This window comes from Solanum stenotomum, unplaced genomic scaffold (assembly GCF_019186545.1).
Source record: "Solanum stenotomum isolate F172 unplaced genomic scaffold, ASM1918654v1 scaffold11069, whole genome shotgun sequence".
NCBI lineage: Eukaryota > Viridiplantae > Streptophyta > Magnoliopsida > Solanales > Solanaceae > Solanum > Solanum stenotomum.
This window is the reverse complement of record NW_026021380.1, coordinates 1-13,873: the sequence shown is the minus strand read 5'-3', so window position 1 is coordinate 13,873 and position 13,873 is coordinate 1. Positions and strand designations below refer to the sequence as shown.

The 13,873-nt window shown below is 32.7% G+C and overlaps 1 protein-coding gene across 1 annotated transcript; it reads left to right on the top strand.

Moving 5' to 3' along the window:
* The first annotated feature begins 5,196 nt into the window (after positions 1-5,196).
* LOC125849820 (probable WRKY transcription factor 14) lies at positions 5,197-8,420 on the top strand. The gene is made up of 3 exons (XM_049529789.1): positions 5,197-5,929; positions 6,943-7,083; positions 7,574-8,420. The coding sequence occupies exons 1-3, from the start codon at positions 5,415-5,417 to the stop codon at positions 8,154-8,156; spliced, it is 1,239 nt and encodes a 412-aa protein (XP_049385746.1). The 5' UTR covers positions 5,197-5,414; the 3' UTR covers positions 8,157-8,420.
* The last annotated feature ends 5,453 nt before the right edge of the window (positions 8,421-13,873 follow it).

The following is a 13,873-nucleotide window of genomic DNA, read 5'->3' as shown; positions in this document are numbered from 1 at the left end:
AATCGCACAAAATTGAAGATGAGGATGAATCAACAAAGAGCAATTGGAAATAGAGTTATATCTTTTAGAGGTGATCATGCTGGAATTAGTGAGCCTACAGATTTTCCTTACTCGCCTACTAAGCTCACTTGGAAAGGAAAAGAAACTGTCACTGGCAATCAACTGGAATGAGAGAGACAGAAGAAGGTGGGCAAGTTGAAGACAAAAAAAGCTAATGAAAAATCTCAGATTTGAAGTGTTCTGGATATTGCAAAAAGTTGTCTACTTTTGTTTATTTTTGCTTGAAATTGGTAAATGCAAAACAATGCATGTGTTTTGTTTATTTTAGGTTAAAGTTGGTAGATGCAAAACAATGAATGTGTTTGTTTATTTTGGGTTGAAGTTGGTAGATGCAAAACAATGAATGCTTATGTTTATTTTGGGTTGAATTTGGTAGAAACAAAACAATGAATACTTATTTTTGTTTTTTCCTTGAAGTTGGCATTAAGTTATGAATTTTGGTGAAGCATGAATGTTTCGTTTTTGTCCAAATTTTTGTGATGGTTATTTCCGGCCTTTACTTAATGTTTAGTAATGCATTTCTTATTATTTTGGGTTGAGTTTGGTGAAGATTTTTATTACTGCTTACTGTTCAAATTTTGGTAAGGACAATAAGGTTCTTTACTTATTATTTCCAGTAAGGTTTTTATTATTGCTTATTATTATATTGGTAATGCATTATGGTTATTCTTTATTGCTCTTTAGTTAGATGCCAGAGTTGTTCAATGAAATGAGGACTTCTTTGGGCACTAGATTTACTTCCAGATTTTATTTTAAGAGTTACTCCTTTAACATAGTCAGATAGGATTATGACATTGTGGAGTGTGCAGTTCATTAAGTGGATCATAAATGTTGTTACTACACATGGTTTGTAGTGATCTATATAATTCCTTTAGTTTAGATATGAGATGATTTGTGAATCTATTTTAGGTGTAAAACATCTTTGTTACTTCACTCACCACAAAAATTGTGTTGCTGCATGGCCACAACTTGTCTTGATTAGAATGATTATAGTTGCCTTTGTGTTGACCCTGGGGAGAAACTATGGTTAACTATAATTGTATTTACTCTCACAAGAATACTCTTGAGTGAATCTGCCTCAATCTGTAGTTGTACTTGGTTAGATTATGCATGTTCTGTAAAGGAATTGGTCAATTATAAAGTACAGAGAACGCTTCCTGTTGGAATATATAAAGAGTAAAAGATCACACTGAAATGAGGATTGTGTAATGCTGAGAGAAATAGTTTTGTTTGTTATTTCCTTGTTGGCTACATTTCTAATTTAATCGAATTCCTATACTACGCATTACCAGATGATTTCTCTTCACAATATAAGCTGAAACAACTCAAGTTTGACAGTGCAACTACACAAATTCGAAGGACGGAGAATTTACACCAACGATTCACGATAGACCCACAAAAAACAAGCATAAGAAAAGTAAAGGTGATAAAAGAATTGATGGGTACATCAGATACTGGAAGAAAGAGGCAAAACATATGATGAACAAAATTCCAATTAAGAATTTTTCAGCCACCAAAGACTTCGGTTGTTTATTAACTCCATTCAATTATGTACGTTATTGTTTCACGGCCATAAGAGTGACCAAATGAACATGATGATAGTCATATCCACTTTTTGTCACAATAAGATACAATGACAGGAAAATCCATATCTATAATGAAACCCCACCGCGAAATCAACTTTGAAATCCAATGGCGTCTATGAAGGAAATCTGTATAACCCTAGGGGAAATCGTATGATGTATTAGAGAAATGAGAATGGGTGAAATTGTATCTCTTAAGAAAAATGAGGGCAAAATTAGTAATTAGGTCTTATGAGTCTATGTAGAGGTGAGAGTTATTTAGTGCTTATGTGGCGTCCACGTGGCGTTCATGTGGCGTCCACATGGCACTTAACACACTTTTGCTAATAGTAAGGGTAAATGTGATCCAATACTTTAACGGAAGGGTACTTTTGAGCCAGAACCTAGTTTAAGGGTATATGTGAGCTATTTCCAATAGTTCAAGGGTATTTTTGAGCCTTTTCCGTTATTTTAATGACTCGGAAATTAAATATTTAAAAATATTTTTTTAAAATGCATCTCTCTCTCTCTCTCATTGTACTCGTTTCCCCTATTCCCACTTCATCTTCTTGTTCTCATACCGTAACCCTCACTCATAAATAAAAAAACCACCATTTTTTATCTTCTTCACACCTAAAATTTTTCTCAATCACAAAATTTTTTTAGTCATTGTAATGTAATAGATTGTAGTTAACCCTTGCACATGTTTTAGAGTTCTATTTATTTTTAATTTGGTAAAAAGAGATATGAAGAAAACTTCAAGTTGAAAAAAAATGTGTATGAGTAAATTCAAGCAATAGATTTAAAAAAAATTAAGTATATAAAAATGGTGAATGATATATTTTTTAGCAAAAGCTTTTTTTGAATCTTTTTTTATGATTATGAAGATGGGTGTAGTGTCCGTCAAAGAAGAAGAAAAAGGAAGAGGTGGGGTGGCGGGGCTGGGGCAGGGGCTGAGGTTGAAGAAGAAGAAGAGAGAAAGGATGGGGGTGGGGTGGGGGCTTGGGCTGAAGAAGAAGAAGAGAGGAGGAGTGGCGGTGGGCTGGGGTGGGATCTGGTTAAAGGAGGAGGTTTTGAGATTATTTTTTTAAAAAAAAACTACTATTATTATTTATTTTTTTTAATTATTTTTTATTATTATTATTATTATTATTATTATTATTATGATTTTGTCTTATAATTCGAGAGTTTTTTTTAAAAAATATTTCATTCAATTGATTCAAAATGTGATACACTTGTCCAATTCAGTCATTTTAATGTCGCATAAGCTCGATCAATAGTTAGAGGGTTTAAAAAATAAAGTTCCATCGAGTTTAAGTGTTCATTTGACAAAGTAATGAGTAGGAGTGTTCAACTAACAAACAAAACCAAATATAAGAGTCTCTCAGGTCATTCGGCCTTATTTTATTAAAACTTACCTTTTAATGATATGAATGTAGATTTCTTACCCAATGTATATTTAAAGAGTATTGTGATTTTCTTTTATTAGGGGAAAATAAAGTATTGTAATGATTGTGTATATATATATAATGGAGATAGGAGGAATGGAATGGACAAGATTCTAACTTTGGACGCAATTGTCCCGATAACATGCATTTAGAAGCGTCACCCGAGAAATGCGGCTACTTGCCTGTTTAAATTTCGATCACATAATATTTAAATATTCTGGAGAAAAAAATTATATTATATCATATATTCATTTAAAATGATTTCTCCACCACTTAGAATTTTAAGGATAACGATTTCTTTCTTTTCTTTTCATTTAGCTTCAGACTATATTTACTTTGTTACATTCTTTTTTTTTCTTGGAAAAAGTTGCTCTTATATAAGTCTAGCACTGTATCCGGTAACTTTGAAAAATATCATGTATATAAATGTATATCTATTTTTTGAGAAACTGATAGAAATTAGGATATAATTAACAGTATACCCATGAAAAGCATAAAAATACCATTGTGCTATTGATACAAGCTAGAGAATTCACCCGTCAAACTTAGGTTCGAATCAAATTCAGCTACATTGATTATTTTACTATTTTTATTTTAAATTTATCTTAGAGTTCATATTTAAGCTAAAATAAATATTGATATACCCAAAATCTTCAAATCCTCGGTTCCCATCTGATTGTGAGCCTACACCTTTGTTTAAGCATATGCATCATCTCTTATACAATCTCAAACTGAAAAAGAACTGTCCGGAAAGAAAACTGAGTAAAAGTTTGTCCGTATCTTTTTGTCATATTTTCTAATAATAAAATTAGTTCTTAATTTCCATGGTTTAATTCATCATTTACAAAGTCAAATAAATTTCATTTGATATCATATGTTTAATTAGAGATTGAAAATTAATATTTGAGATGCCAACAATAGTAAATAATATAAAATTTATCTCGAAACATTTCTACTGTATAATAAACTTTTGTACATTCAAAGGTTTGACAAAAGGTTCCATATATTTTTAAATTAATATGAGGGAAGAGTTCACAAAAAAATCTTGGAGTCAATTTTACGAATGGTCATCTTATTTTATCCCCTATAAGGCTATTACAAAGGCCAGAGGCTGTTAATCAATTTCCCAACCCATGTACTCTGTTTTAATTTATGTGATATAGTTTGATTTGATAAAAAAAAAATTAAAAACAAATATTTTTAAAATTTATGATTTAAAATTAATAATTATAAATGTTGGTTTGCACGTTGTAAAATCATTTTATTAAGAGAAATACAGTAATAGTAATAGTAATTATAATTATTATATTCGAGACCATGTTCATTGACTGGAGAGGGAATTATTATTATTATAATAATTTATTATAATTATTATTATTATATTTCTCTTAAAAAATATTTTTAAAAAAGAAATATTTGTAAAATTTGTGGTTTAAAATTACTAATTATAAATATTGGTCTGTCCGCTATAAAATCATTTTAGTAAGAGAAATATAATAATAATAATAATTATAATAATAATAATAATAAATTATTACTATTATATTCGAGACCATGTTCATTGACTATAGAGGGAACTTTTTTTTTTTAGAAAAAAGAATTATTTATTAAAATGCTTCTTACCTATAATTAATTCAGCTTTAAAATAGTCTAAGAGAATAATAACTCTCATTATGAATTAATATATAATTAAAAATTGGGTAATAGATTAAGGTACATTCGAACAATTTTGTCAAATCGTTTATCATCACATTAAAGTAACTAAACTATGTGTGAGATGCTAAAAACTAGAAAGAGAAAGAGTTTAGGAAAAAATAATAATTGTAGGGTAAATATGTTTAGAAGAGAGAGAACATAAGTTAAAATATGATATATAAAAAAAAAAAAAAAAGAGTGGCATTGATTTGATCCGCATGATGAATGACACATTGAAGAAAATGAATCAGCTCAAATCCCTAATTGATTAATATAATAAATTAATACTTAGTAGTTGTTTTAAAACTCTCTTTTTCTATCCCCACTTGTTGCGTATAGAAATAAATGTGAAAAGTCAGCGACCTCCTTTTCCTTTTCTCTTATACTAACCATCAAACCCATTTTTTCTCTCTCTATCTTTTGCTTTCTTCCGAAGAAGAAGATTTTGGAGGAAATCAAAGATATTTGTTTCAATATTTTCTCATATTTTGCTTCTTTGGCCTTTTAAGTGCATGTTGTTTACGTCTGTTTGGTGCAAAACATACCAAACTAATTACTAGACTATCAAAGTCAAATCAACAATCTGCTTGGTGCTGAAAGAGAGATTTGTATATAGGTAAGACATGTGCAGCTAGGCCGCAAAAAAGTGATGGAGAATAATAATTATCAAGGTGATTTAGCTGATATATTCCGAGGTGGAAATAATACCACTTCCGGTGAGTCATCATCAACTAATAATACTGTTATTCCTATTCCTACTCCTATTTCTGAAGGATGGCAGTTTCCTTATTCGGCTTCTCAAATTGAACAACCAACATCTGTTCAAGATTTTGGAGATCCGTTTTGTAACTTGAGAGATCCGCTCTTCCATGATCTTGATATGTTGCAGGCTGCAGCTAGTGAAGATAATAATAATAATAATAATAACAACAACGAGAGCACTAATAGTGTTTTCGGAGATTCGTCTCCTTCGATGAGAAAACGAGGTAATATGTTTTCAAGGATGCTTCAGATCTCTCCTACAAACAAGTTGGCTATGTCAGCGTGTGTTGTACAAAATAATGTTATTGGTAATCATGATGATATTAATTCATCTAAAACTTGCTTAATGGAAAACTCTGCCTTACAGATCTCATCTCCGAGAAATACGGGTATCAAAAGAAGGTGAGTAAATTCTTCTACATTACTGTACTATACACTTGAATTGAAAATTCGTATATTTTATGTAATACCATAAGACAACATGGTTGATGCCTAGTTTTAAGAGATTTTTATGAGAGTTGCATTTTTTTTATATGAACAAGGAGAAGAAAGATAGAAAACTAATTATGTACGCAAATAGTATATTAATTTAGCTTTTACTGAACTAATTCAACAATATAATTGAAGAAAAGTAAAAGATTATAATTGCATGAAATCCGGATGATATTTTTTTTTCAATCAAAGTAGACAGAATTACTTGTTCAGTCATAAGACTTAACTTTCAACTTATTTATCTCTTTTTAATTTGTGGCCATCATTTTCAGCTTCTAAATGGAAAAGAAGTATTTTCCATGATTACTTCTTGTGAAAAAGCACAAGTAGAATAGAAAACAAAATAAATTGCAAATCGATCTTGGTTTAATTTCTTCCAAAATTTGACATGTTTAGGTCTCACGCACCTCACGCCTAACCCTTTAAAATTTTGAGTCAACGGTTGCCATGTTGTTGTTGAATTGAAAAGATAAGCTAAATAAAATTCATTATTAAAATTGCAGCAATAGATTGTGAATGATCGATTCAGGAACTTGACATAACATATAGATTCCAGTTAGCAGCAGTTTGACAATTAATGATAAAAACACTAATTAATGAAGGATTATGATACAATATTACACTAATTGTTGATATGGATCGGAGCTTGCACATGTGGTTACAAGTTCATGAGCAAAAATGAATAGCTATCATGTATGTGTTATTAAAAATTATCAGAATAAATAATTTATGTTTTTAACTTTGTTTTTGTAGAATTTAGAAGGGAAAAAAGTCTGAAATATATTCAAACTTTGACTGAAATTGTTGTAACAATTCCAAATTTTGGGCAGAACCTTTTACCCCTCAACTATTTAATAGTGTATTTTAAAGGTATATATATGCCCACGTGGACATGTTATGTATTAGGGTTCATTAATTTGCAGAAAGAGTCAGGCGAAAAAAGTGGTGTGTATACCAGCAGCAGCACCAGCAAACAGCCGGCAAGGGGGAGAAGTAGTTCCATCTGATTTATGGGCTTGGAGAAAGTATGGTCAGAAGCCAATCAAAGGCTCCCCTTACCCAAGGTCACTCACTCACTATATATTTTCTGCACTCCCAACCTTTTAACTACAACTTCTTCATGGAAAATTAATTAAGAGATACTATCTTCATGTGATAAATTCAATTGTTATGCTCAAAAACATTTTGGACATAATACATACATGTTGCAATTTAAATTTTGGCTTTAACTGATATTTAGGTGAGCACAAATAAATACTTATACTTGTACAAAATTGAACAAGTAAACACACATGTTCTTACGCATGAGACACATTTGAACTGATTTGTAGTATTCTATGTAAAACACGTGTATCTACTTATTTAGTTTTATATAAATTTTAATGTTTATTTGAGCACACCCAAAATGAAAGGATATAAATATGACAAATATTTACGTAAGTATACTTGTTCCCCTTCAAAATAGAAAATTGGACCAATTTACCGAGAAAAAATAAATTAGTACTAATATTTAACTTTTGAATTTTCATGTTGTTAAAATAAAATAATATGCAGGGGTTACTATAGGTGCAGTAGTTCCAAAGGATGTTCAGCAAGGAAACAAGTGGAAAGGAGCAGGACAGACCCAAACATGTTAGTGATCACCTACACTTCAGAACATAACCATCCATGGCCAACTCAAAGAAATGCCCTTGCTGGATCGACAAGGTCTCAGCCTAATAATTCCAAACACACCAACAATACTATTATACCAAATAATCCTCAATCCCAAACCGATACAGATGAACAAAAGGAGACCACCAATAACATTTCGGCGTACTCAAAAGTAAAAGAAGAGGTGGCTGAAGAAGATGTGCGCCATAATCACCAACTAGTGGAAATGCGCGATGATGAGGAGTTTTCTAAAGACAGTTATCAGCCAATAATGTTACCAGACTCATCAAACCAGTGTCATGAGGATTTCTTTGCAGATTTGGTTGAACTCGAAGCTGACCCTCTAAACCTTTTGTTTGCCAAAACTCTCTCAGGAGATATCAATGAATTGGAACAGAAGAAGGACATCGAATCATTCAACATGTACGATTGGAGCAAAGACGGTAACACCACCACCAGCAACAACAACAATCCCGACACATAATAACAAGATTTCTACAAACGAAAAAACAATCCAATTAAATTCCGCTTGGTACATATGCTAAGTTTCTTAGGTGAGAATTAATTTTCTTCAAGCATCAGCCAAGTAAGGAGGGTTTAATTATTCTCTTGGCCATAATTTTCCTTTTTTTTTTCTTTTTTTGGGTTGGTTGTTTTATTTGGTTCAATATTGCTACATACTGTACAAGTACTCTTTTGATAATCTTGTCTTCTGACACCAACAACGGTTGTGATAGAGTGGTAAGTACTCATTTATTCTTAATTAGGAGGTCTCAAATTCAAGTTCATTTAGATATAAAGTCATTTTTATTAGGAAGCGTTTTATCGCCATGTAAGACTTCCGAGAGCAAGAATCTAAATTACCGACCACCGGATTGGAAACAAAAAAACCTTGTCTTCTGACTTAGTAGAACAGTGAAGAGATTAAATAAAAAAAAAGAGGGGGTAAAGGAGTGCTGGTTGATTGGGAGCAGGGCCCAGTGCCATTCCTTTTGGGAATATTAGTGGATGGGACAGAAAGGTGAGGAACAGAAGGTTTGAACAGTTAAAAGCTAACAAGTACATCCATCAGATCAGATATGACCAGATATAGCTCATAAAGACTCCCATTTTTTCAGTGGGAAAAATAATTGAACTCTTCACTCATTCTTTCTTACAGTTTATTTTATTTATTTAACAAAAGAAGGGAAATTAGTGGAACTTAAACTCATATATTTTGACAAGACAAAAGAGTTTAAGGTGGTTTCTTCAAGATGTGCTGTCCAAATGCAAGCTTTTAGGTTCCTCAGCTTTCTGATTGTTAATTCCAATATTGTTACAATAATGTCTTGCTTGGTTATTCTATCATGTTTAAATTAAAAGGATCTTCCTTTTTCACTTTTACCTATCGATTAGTTCGGTTCGATTTTAAAGTTCATCGATTTAATTTATTGGTTATTGATTTGTAGACATGCTAAACTGTTAAGAACCATTAAGATATTGGTTTATGGATTACCGATTTATCAGTTATTGATCATTATCGATTTAACCGTTAAGATATGACACAAAAATAAATAATTGAAAATCCCTTTAAAACATGGTCACAAACCAAATAAACTCCACACATGAGTTGATAGATTGTATCTTTCTCAAAAACAAAATTAACACATTGTGGAATAACCGAAAGTTTGAAATTGCTAGAAATAAAAATATGAAACTAAATCCTAAGTCAAGGACTTTATATATCGAATGGTATAAATGTAATTATTAATTTACTATCGGGTTATCGGTTAACCCGTTAAGAAAAAATCTCAAACCGTCAAAAATTGATAACCTGATAATAAAAAAAAATCAAAATCGTTAAATCAATAAAAAAGTTTCAATTCGGATTATCGATTTCGGTTCGATTTTGAACGGCCCTATTTTACTGAAATGCATTTACAATAACTCTGGACATGTCTAGATTATCTGTTAATTATGCCCAATCTTACGCTTAATTCAAAAATTAAATGTCAAATCCATCGATAAATATTTTAAGTCAACATAATTTTTTATTTAGACACTTTAAATAAACTTGTATTTTTTTAATCACCCGTAATAACCCTTCACTTTATTATTTGACACAATCTTCACATTCTCGGAATAATGTAAAGTATGTATTGGCAAGCGCTCTACGTGAAATAATGGTTGAATTCGTATTAACACATAAAATTGTTATATATATATATATATATATATATATATGAAATCAATTTTTTTAAAATTTGTTTTTATTACCATATGATGACGTGACCATCATATGATTATGATCCTTATCTTGGCAAGTAGGACACTCGCTTTCCGGTGTGAAAGTAATACAACTCCATGTTATAGCTCATATGATTTTTGTTGATTACCGGTATCTCCCACAAACATTTATGATTTCCTAAAAAGCTTATGATTTATACCTATGCTATGATATGACTTAAGGAAGAATGCATGACCTTGTATTATGTTTTATGGAAATATATGGTTAGTTTTATGTTATGTTTACTTGATCATTGCGTTATCATGTTTTCAGACTAATCATGTTCTTATGTTATGATCATGCACCTTTTCCCATTCATAGTACGTTTCGAGTGTTGACCACATACCTTATTGTGCCAATATTGTTTTATAATATAGGTATTGACACTACATATCAGGCTCATAATAGAACATAATCTTATCAGTGTTGCTCAATCTTGGTGAGTCCTCATGGTTTCAGGACATACAACTTATGTTACTTTCATGTCACTTAGTATTTACTTCAGTTTCAGATGTTAGAGTGAGCTAGGGATTGTTCTAGCGACTCATTTATGTAGTATATGCTTGTTGTCAGATATAGTACTTCTACATTATGGTTTTTGTACTCTAATTCAGTACTATATTGAGATTATCTTTTGAGACTATGATTTCGCTTCTCTCTTTATTTCAGTTATGTTGATTATCTTAGTGTCATGCTATGTCAGGTGGTTTTCTTGGGGTCTCTCGAGAATCTAGGTATTATTTCATGTGTAGGGGTAGTCTTAGGTCATGAAAATTTGGTTTCTAGAGCTTCAAGTTTAAGTGTCTTAGGGTGTCTAACAAGTCACATTTAGTATAGTCTTGTTCATGAGTGTGAACCGCACCAAATTTATAAATAGGAGTCTATGAGATGTTTAAGAAACTTCACTTCTTTCAATACTCCTAAGTAGTGTAATAGAGCTGAACTCTATAAGGTTTCCTTCTAACTCCTATTCTATGTGTTTTAGAACGATGCCTCAAAGAAGAGCTCTGCTGAGAAGGAGCTTGAATGTGGAACAAGAAGCTCCACAAGCTCTAGTTGATCCTTTGGGCTAGAGATTCACTCATGTTGAGTTTAGGGACGCTTTCCAAGTGCTTGCCCAAGCCATCATTGCTCAAGCTAACGGTGAGGTTATAACTCCCGTGAACCTAAATGTGGGTACGACGACGACTAAGATTCGAGACATCACAAGGATGAATCCTCCAAAATTCCATATGGTTCTAAGGTAGATGAGTACCCATAAGAGTTTATTGAGGGGATTCAAAAGATTGTTGAGATTATGAGTGTTACTCTAGCTAAGAGTGTAGACTGGGGTGCTCACTAATTAAAGGGTGTTTCTCAAATTTGGTTCAAGCAATGGAAGGAAGAAAGGGTTGTTTAAGTGGGTCCTTTGGATAGGGTCAACTTTAAATGTGCTTTTATAGATCGATTCTTCCCTTTTGAGATGAAAGAGGTCAAGGTACAAGAGTTCATTAACTTGAGGCAAGGTAATATAAGTGTGAGAGAGTATTTCTTGACATTCACTCAACTCTCCAAGTATGCTCCGACTATGGTGGTCGACTCTAGGGCCCGTATGAGCAAGTTTGCTTCCCGTGTCTCAGAGATGGTCATGAAAGAGTGTAGAACTTCCATATTTATCAAGGAGATGAATATTTCTAGGTTGATGACTCATGCTCAAGAGATTGAGGTAGAGAAGCTTAAGAAGAGTGTTATGGAGTCTAGGAGGCCTCAGACCGACAATGTTGACTACTCTTATCAGAGATCTGATGGTGGTGGTCTTTATCAGTTCAAGCAAAGGCACGGTTCTATCTTCTAGTGATTTATTGGCTAAGTTCAACAAGGATAGAGTGCCCAGCCCTAAGTCTCACAGTAATACTTCTAGAGGACATTTATTCCCTACATGTGAGCAGTGTCGAAAGGTCATTCGGGAGATTTCTTAGCTGGTTTCGGTGCATACTTTTGATGTGGTAAAACTGGTCATAATTTGAGGGATTCCCCTTCGGCTGCTAGCAAGGATCGAGATGGTTATCGAGAGACTCAACCTAGTTTTCTTCAGGTCGCTCAACTTAACACGATACTTTATATAGTTATGGGGGCGGATAGAGTCAGAACATGTTTTATGCTTTTTAGACTTGATAAGAGGTTTCCTCTAATGTGGTCATTGGTATGTTACAAGTTTTTCAGAATGATGTTTATGCCTTGTTAGAGCCAGGAGCAGCATATTCCTTCGTGACTCTTTATGTTGCTATGAAGTTTGATATCAGTCCTGAAATTCTATTAGAACCCTTCTGAGTCTCTACTTATGTTGGTGAATCAGCTTTGGGTAAATGAGTTTTTAGAATTTACCCAATCTCAATTTTTTGAAAAATCACCTCAGTTGATCTAGAGGGTTAGACATGTTGAATTTCGATGTTATTCTTGTTATGGATTGACCTCATACTTGTTATGTCTTTATTTACCATAGAACCTGAGTTGTTAGGTTCTAATTTCCTATTGAACCAGTTATAGAGTGGAAAGGTAGTAATTTAGTGTCTATGGTCATGCCTTAAAGCAAGAAAGTTAATTTCTAAGAGTTAAATCTATCATCTAGTACAGGTTAGGAATATAGATTGTGCAACCCCTGTTTTTGAGTCAGTTCTCATTGTGAATGCATTTTTGAAAGTGTTTCCAAATAATCTTTCTAGAGTTCCTCCCAAAAAGGAAATTAACTTTGAAATTGGCCTTCTTCAGATACCAGCCTATCTCTATTCCTCTTTACAGAATGGCTCCAGTATAACTTAAGGAGTTGAAGGATCAGTTAAAGGACTTCTTGATAAGAGCTTCACTAGACTTAGTATTTCTCCATGGGGTGCTATAGTTCTCTTTGTTCGAAAGAAAGATGGTTATCTCAGAATGTGCATTAATTATCGATAGTTGAAAAAGGTCACAATCAAGAATAAGTATTACATCTCAAGGATTGACGACTTCTTCGATTAGCTTAGGGTGCTAACTTTTTCTCCAAGATTGACCTCCGATCAAGTTATCATCTAATGGGACATTCTGAAGAAAACCTTCAGGACTCGGTATGGTCACTATGAATTTGTAGTTATGTATTTATTTGGACTAACAAATACTTTCATAATAGGGAAGCTCGGTCCCTGTTATGTAGGAACATATCTGATTTTGAGGTGTTTCGATGAGGTAGTTTATGAGTTGGATTTGCCTTCAGATTTGGCATCGGTGTATCAGTGTTTTATGTTTCCTTGTTGAAGAAGTGTACTAGGGATCTGACTTCACTAATGCCATTAGAGAGTTTGGGTGGTCTCAGTTAAGATTCTTGATCGTCATTTTCGTAAGTTAAGAAATAAAAAAAACTACTTTTGTGAAAGTCCTTTAGAGGATTAGTTAGTTATGGGTGCTACTTGGGAGGCTCAAACCGATATGATGTCCAAGTACCCCCATCTTTTTCCCTCCAATTCAGTTTCAATTTCATACTTATAGCTTATAGGAGTCCGGTTAGGTTATTGTCTGACTATGATTGTGTATATTACATTGGATTGATAGTTAGTTTCTTAAGTGCTTGGTTTTGACCTATCTTGGTACTCTTTTCATTCCTTTGTAGTAATGTTGAATAGTAGTGTTATCGCTTATCTTACTTTGGTAAGTGGAATTCCATGGTAGGATCTTATCATGATTAGGTTGTTGGGCTTACGCCTCCAGGTATGTTCCTTCGACTCAGTCTCTTACTCAGTATATTTTATTGCTTCATTCTTACTACATATGGTATCATTCTATATCTCCTCGTCAGATACTTGTGTTGTACTTTTCTTTTTTACCTGTTGTTTTTACTTTCTTTGTCTTTGGAGCTCACTCGGTCTGTGCCTACTGAATATCACTTTTTTGTACTTATACACCACTTTTCACCTTACAGATCATAG

What these genes read in the sequence shown, in the direction of transcription:
- LOC125849820 (XM_049529789.1), top strand. Translation starts at nt 5,415, where the DNA reads ATGGAGAATAATAATTATCAAGGTGATTTAGCTGATATATTCCGAGGT. An exon ending in AATACGGGTATCAAAAGAAG is followed by an intron (nt 5,930 to 6,942) that starts GTGAGTAAATTC and finishes ATTAATTTGCAG; the next exon opens with AAAGAGTCAGGCGAAAAAAG. An exon ending in AAAGGCTCCCCTTACCCAAG is followed by an intron (nt 7,084 to 7,573) that starts GTCACTCACTCA and finishes AATAATATGCAG; the next exon opens with GGGTTACTATAGGTGCAGTA.